Genomic DNA, 7,194 nt, shown 5'->3' on the forward strand with positions numbered 1-7,194 from the left:
AAGGAAAAGGTTTTGTCGCCCAATCCTCGAGATAGGCGAGCTCAAAAGTGACCTCGGTATGGACAAAGTATTGAGCTCAGAGCATGTCCATCTCCTCTTTGGTCAGGACCGACTATTCGTATTCTAGGCTGATGTGAACTTCGGGCCCAACCTCACTTGGAGGTGAGGAGTGTCGAGCTCAAGGACATTGGCTGGACGACCAACTCTCCGATGAGACCTCGATCTCAACCTCGCCCATGGTAGAGAAAATAGAAAAATTGAAGGGGAAAAAGGAAAGAAAAAATCTAACTAGCCAAATAGGGAAACCCATCGGTTATCGTCGAAAGAAAGTGGGGAGGACGTCGGAAGGAGTGCCAAAGAAGAACTTTGCCGAAGAAGCGACAAGAAGAAAGCTCAAGTTGATGGAAAGATTTGCAAAAGAAGCAAGAAGTGCGATATAAAGGAAGGAGTTATCCTCATAAAAGGGTACGAACAACTCTGATTAAAGCAATAGTTCGACTTCTCGAGTTAATTCAACCACATGTCACCTCAGGATGTGGTGTGAACAATTTTTCCTGCAGTGTATTTTGCCTCACCTTCTTTTTTAAGCTCCGCATATTCATTTTTAAAACTAGATTTCTTCAAATATAGCTGATCAGTGACCGGACAAAAATAAGAAAGATTTTTTAAGAACAATTTTTTTCTAATCTTAGGCGGAGGCAAGAATGATCGTGCAAATAATATTTGAGCAAGTATTCAGGGGAGCCGTCCGCAGACTGCGACATTTTCATTGATTTCCCCAACTACCACGTGCCGTTCTCACGTGATTTTGTGGGAAAGGTTCGCGCGGAAGAAACCATTCCCACAAAAATTCTGTTTGCTGTTTGAGTCAGAACAGGCAGGTTTCACCTCGATTCGGTGGCTCGCCGGCTAGCGACTCTCGCCGAGAAAACCCATCCGCGACGAGAAGTGTGAACCCGGTGACGTGCGACTGATACGCGGACGCCGTCACGATGACGCCGATGAGAGACGCCACTCGACAGGTGGGCCCCGCATTAGAACTCACCCGAAACACACCTTGGGCCACGAGGACGGTCGGTCAAGGCCTCATTAAAATAGCCCACCCCACCAAACGCCAATCGTCAAAAAAAAACAGACATACTCTGTTACAATGACCACCGGGGCCCAACCTGAAGCGGTTGGCCTGTTGGAGTCGGTGGTGTCGGCCCCACGAAATTGCTTGCATCCGTTGTGGTGGGCCCTCAAGACAAATCCACGCGTCGCATCTCGAACGGCTCATGCAGATCTGAGTGCATATCATCGAGTGCACGTACGGTAGATTATCTTCTACACTGTCGGAAAGAATAATGGCATCATACTTCTCTGTTTATTAATTATATGCTTTATTTTCCATTGTAATATTCGGCCGCTAGGCGACGTTACACGCACCATCTTTGGGACCTTTAATTATTCGCCGTACTTACAAATGCTAGTTTTTTTTATTGTACAGCCTCCTTGGAGGTACTTCCCATTGGCCTCTCCATTATTTTGAATAATAATTTGCAATTAGATATAAAAAATTATTATTCATTTGAGCATTGCAGTTGTGGGACGGGCATGTTCGTTGCTTCGCTATTAGGTAGTGCGTCATCAATGAATTGCCCCACTAATCTATTCAATCAACTGGGTCTCAGATTATGAGCTAAGAGTTATAAGATACTAGGATAATCTATGAGGTTTACCAAAATTTCTGTTAAAACTTGTTAGTGACGCTCCCAATTAATTTCCGTTAAAATCTTTATTTTGTAATGGCCAAACTGTCTTCTGATGTTTGAGAACCCTACCAATTTGCGCTGTCCATGTGTACGACCCCACCAGTACGCACAAAATTCAACGTGATGGTTGCTGCAACAGCACATCTTGACCCTTATCTAAATAAGCTATAGATATTGGAAATTATATAACTCATAGCTCATTTGGATATTTATATTGGTCTGCTTAGCCCCCATCTCTTTAAGATCTGCATAAGCCCAACTTAAATCCTGACTTATGGATCTGTTGGTCTGCAAGAAAAGCAAAAATAAAAGAGCATGGTGGTCTTTTTTTTTTTTCCCCTTTTTACATGATTTTTGTGGAGAAATTTTGAGTTGATATAAGCCATAGTTATATAGGTGGCCCAATCCATGAGTTTGGTAAGAAATTCAGTCTAATCTTGCCAGATTAGCAAGATAGGCCTCTAATACTCATAATTTTTGGTTCCAGCATTGAATAGTGTCTTCAATTCTAATTTTGTAATATTCTTTCTGATCCATGCTGTTATCACCCAGATTTTTTGCCAATTTTTCTCTGAAGTGATCCTAGTCAAATATCTCTCACCCCCACAAAACTAAATTCTATCTAAATACTCTTCAATTCAACCAGTTCAATAACCCTTGATCCTTTGCTCGGACTATTTTTTATACTTAATATTTAACATATTTTTATTTTATAATTTAGTCAAATTATCCTATATTCAAATTTTATAACAGCCACATGCATTTTCATTTGCATTCTAACTAGTTGTCATGAAATATACATATCCTGATAAGCTATTTACATATCATAATAGTTTTTCAATATTGAAGAAGGGAGCAAGTTTTACATTTATTATTTATGATTATGAGATTTAATCAAAATTTTTAAAAATGGCAATCAAAAATTATTGTTTTCTCACCATAATTGTATGTTAAATTTTAGAAATACATTTATAAAACAAGGTGTCAAAATCAACACGATGTATTGCAGTAGAATCATGAAAGACAGCACATAATACATCATATACGAATTATATGTATTGATATCATATTGCTTGTGCCACTGGGGCTGCTTTATCCAAATTAAGGATTATTTAGCAATATTCAGATTAATGATCCAAAGAAAATATTCTAATGATCATCGATGCCTTCCAAAAGCAAAGCAAATGAATACTTGGAGCTATAGTTGTGAATACTTGTAGCTATACATGTTGATTCATCTGCTTCTAACTTCAGAGATAGCTGCAATTTTTATTTATGGATTTATTCTCCTGATGTGCTGAACGAAACGAGGGAATTTAGATATGAGTATTGAAACTCCCTGCGACCTTTGGGATGGATGAAGAAACAAAAACTGTCGCTTTTGAAGAAGCTAAAGCTCTTACCAAGAAAAGAAAGAAGCTAACATTGACCCGTACGTATAATGCCACAGAGGCGTAACATGGCTCACCACCACGCTGAAAACACCTGTATCTCAAGTAGAACAACGGTGTGCCGGCTGAAACCGGCGAACATATTATATGCTTGAATTAAAAGTAACTTTTTTTAGCAATTCAATGAATGTATCTAATGTGCGCCCCAATCACCACCTCCAGTTTCCATGCACCTCTACTTTGTTTCCACTTGCACAGTGGTCAAAAGGTCAGAAGACTTTTTTGTCACTTTAAGTTCCAATGAAATAAACATCTATAATGAAGACTACGATGCAAAATGTGGTCAAATAATAATGTCAAACTGTCATAAAAATATTATAAAATAAAAAATGGTACGTAGGCTTGTTGTTCATAGAATGCAAGCCAATTATGCTTGTCCAACTGGTCATATCCCTCGATTTAACAATCGAGGATTTTGGAATTTGAATTTTAAAGGGAGCATTCTCAAGTATTTAGATCCAGATAATTATAATCGAGAACATCTTTGCTCTTTTTTTCTCTCTGGAAATAGGAAATATAGGAAGAAGAATGTAAGTGAATCAGAAAAGGTATAATGGAAGCAATTTAAGATTGTAGCTGGTCATAAGTAAAATGTTTGACGGCTTATACCTTATTGCATGTGATCTGACCTCATTTATTATAAATTGAGATATTTTCTAAAGAGAATATGTAAGAGAAATCGAGTAGTTGGAAAAATTGAAATCTATAAATCTAAAAATATCAAGATTTTCAACGAACTTATTCAAACATTTCTTAAATTACTTAAAACATCAGCCATATTCTACTTCATTCGGCACATAAATGTACTCCAACTCTTTTGCTGGTTAATTAAGTCAGATAGAGCTCTATGGTGATTTTAACTCGTCCTACGTTTCGACAGTCCCATGCCATTAAGATGTTGAACGTGAAGAACCTGGAATCAATGTAACATACGTCACTTGAATTAGGTTAAATAAAACGAAATTAAACGTTTACAACTTTATGTAATTCAAAACAACAGCCATTTACCAGCAAAAATGTTAAGAACAAAAGATATCAACAACGGTCTAAATTTTTTTTCTGTAAACATGTTGCGGACTCCAAGCGCTTACATCTGCCATGAACACTCTTTAAAACAGAGGTGGAAAAAAAAAGCGAAAAAATAAAAAAACTGATTTTTACGCATCCGCGATGGCGGTCAAAGTACCACCTGCCGCACACCGCATCGAGTCCAGACGTCAACGAGATGATCTAAGACGCGACGTGCGCCGTAGCATCACCGGTTGGGCTCGCGAGATCCAGCCCTTCGGGTGCCGGGTCGGCGTTCAGATCGAGGCGCCCCGGGATCGCGTTCTCCGCGACCCTTTCCTCGGCCGTTGCCTCCCCACCGGTTGCCAGCTCCTCCGCTCCCCTCCTCCTCCGGTCATCCCTAAAGTTGCTCCCAACCTCGAAGTCCTCTCTCTCGAACCTTGGCCGCCACCTCGACTGCCCCTCCGCCGCTACCCTCCTCCGGATGCCAGCGCCGCCGCTACCCTCCCTAACGGGGAAGCACCTCGCCGCCTCCCGCACCCGTCGAAGGATGGCGTAGAACTCCTCCACCTCGTCGTCGGTCACCGACCGATCCCTCTCGTCCTCCGCTCGCGCCCGAGTCCTCCTCTTCTCCTCTTCGCCGTCTCCGGGCCGTTTCCTCGTCGCCGTCTCCATTCTAGTCGGTGCCGTTAGTTCACGGCGTACGCTCCTTCTCTCCTCTCCAATTTCTGGGTCTCCTGCTGCAAGGTTGATCTTCGGCTTCGGGTGGGTCGGGCCAGAAATACCCAACAGCGACGGTGCGGATAACAACAGGCCACCGTGATGACGTCGGCTGCTGGGTGGAGGGATGACGTTGTCTCATGACGTCAGGCCCTCAATGATGGCACCCATTGGATTGGGACCCCAGTTTCCTTTCCCGTTGCTTCCTGCGTTTGGTGCTGGATCTGGTTGGCGCGAGATCCCTCCACCGGCGATATAACATCTGGGCCGTTGATTGGTGTTTGTTGAATCAAAATGCTGTCCGTTTGATTGGTGGATATTGAATCAGTCACCGGGAAGAGATACGATGATGTATTCTAATGACATCAAGTGTGCCATCATGGCTAGGCCTGTTAACGAGCCGAGCCGAGCCCGAGCTTGGAGAGGCTTGGGCTTGGCTCGTTTCACAGAACTCGGGCTCGGTACCAAGCTGTGTATTGAGCTCGAGCTCGGACTTGTTTGGTAAAAGAAAAGCTCGGGCTTGGGCTCGTAAAGCTCATTTCGAGCTCGGGTTCGAGACGAGCTCGGGTTCGAGCCCTCTAACAAAAATCCACATTAAATACCACAAATGAGGCCTCTTTTCTTGGTCTCACTATTGTGGCTCGAGCTCATTTGGGCTCGTGAGCTACTCGGGCTAGAACTTGGGCTCGAGCTCGAATTTAAACGGGCCTCATTTTAGACTCGGGCTCAGGCTCATTTGACTAACGAGCCGAGCTCGAGCCGAGCTTTTAACGGGCCGAGCCCGAGCAGCTCGGCTGTTAACATGCCTAATCATGGCGTACTACTTTGCTATCCGCTGCGTCTACATCTGCCACGTGGTCCACCAGCGTCGCATCAATTTCCTGATTATGACAAAGGATTGGAAGGTGAATAAACAATGTTTGAATTATGAGTTTTGCGTGTTATAATGGGTGACTTTGACAAGGCGTAACATCTTCCGTCCCTCCCTCTGGGAAAGCATGCAGTTGCCATCCTAATGAATTACATGCGTGCTTCCTGATTTGCATTCAAATGCAAGTCTGAAGGCAAATGTGGCGAAAATTTTGATAGACTTTATACCCTTTCAGCACCTCTCCACCTGGGCGCCGCGGGGAGGGGGGGGGGGGAATAGACAATCCACAAATTAAAGCACCCAAATCAGAAGGCCGAGCTCAGAAGGTCGAGACTAGAAGGCTGCCGAGCTCAGAAGGCCGAGCTTAGAAGGCCGAGACCAGAAGAGTGCCGAGTTCAGAAGGCCGAGCTCAGAAGGCTGCCGAGCTTAGAAGGCCGAGACCAGGATGCTGCCAAGCACAGAAGGTTGCCGAGCTCCGAAGGCTGCCGAGCTCAGAAGGCCGAGCACAGCAGGCCGAGACCAGAAGGCTGCCAAGCACAGAAGGCTGAGCACAGAAGGCTGAGCTGACCTCAGAAGGCCGACCTCGTCGTCTATATGCTGCGGCCATGCCCTGCAGCAGCCTCACCGCACCATGCTTTACTTGCCGGCCACTTCATGACATATCAATCAGGGACCATACCCTGCTACGACCGTCAACGCCTCACCATTCCCAAGAATGTACTGCACTGCACGCCACAAGCAAGCTCTAGCTATGCGCCATCTCCTTCTATGATGGGAACGGGCCATCCACGACAACTCATTACTTCACACGCCCACGTCCAATCGTGACGGTAACCCATTAATTCGCTTAGTCACATCACAGGTAACCCTACCACTCTTCCTATAAAAAAGAGAGCTTCTTCCTCTTAAAGGAGGGGGGGGACTTTTACTTACAGTCCATCTCATTCTCCAAAATTAAGCCTCCCTTTAACTTAAGCATCGGAGGGCCGGCGCCGGAAACCCTGGCCACCAGCTTTTTGCAGGCCCCCCACGGAGGACGCTGCTCGCCGACAGATCGCCGCCCGCCAGTGTTCGCCGGAGCTCCTCCTCCTTAGCCAACGACCGCCCCCGGGTTCAATTTCCAGCAATAGTTGGCGCTAGACAAAGGGCCCGAGTTGTGGCCATGAAGTTGAGAAGCAAAGGAGCCTCCAATGCCTCAGGCGTCCCCCACCATGCCTTGGGCACTCTGTTCCACCAAGACCTCCGGCAGATCCAGTCCCCCAAGTCCAACCAGAGCAGTTCAACCTGCTTGTTCAATAAGTCCAAGCACTCACTGCGGCCGTCCAAGGCCTACAGCAAGTAGAAGATCAACCTCTACTCCCTCCTCACGAGCATGAGTCCTCAGGATGCC

The 7,194-nt window shown here is 45.1% G+C and overlaps 1 protein-coding gene across 1 annotated transcript; it reads right to left on the minus strand.

Annotated features, from left to right (window-relative positions):
* Window positions 1-4,251: 4,251 nt before the first annotated feature.
* On the minus strand, window positions 4,252-5,109 carry NIMIN-2 (NIM1-interacting 2). Its single transcript, XM_039129663.3, has one exon. It carries the CDS (start codon window positions 4,886-4,888, stop codon window positions 4,436-4,438), a length of 453 nt encoding a protein of 150 aa, XP_038985591.3. The 5' UTR covers window positions 4,889-5,109; the 3' UTR covers window positions 4,252-4,435.
* Between the last annotated feature and the right edge of the window lie 2,085 nt (window positions 5,110-7,194).

The sequence above is a fragment of the Phoenix dactylifera genome, chromosome 5 (assembly GCF_051530095.1).
Source record: "Phoenix dactylifera cultivar Ajwa chromosome 5, Ajwa_hap1_PhDact_Kaust_v1.1, whole genome shotgun sequence".
NCBI lineage: Eukaryota > Viridiplantae > Streptophyta > Magnoliopsida > Arecales > Arecaceae > Phoenix > Phoenix dactylifera.

Coding starts and splice junctions, on each gene's coding strand:
- NIMIN-2 (XM_039129663.3), bottom strand. CDS start 4,888: ATGGAGACGGCGACGAGGAAACGGCCCGGAGACGGCGAAGAGGAGAAG.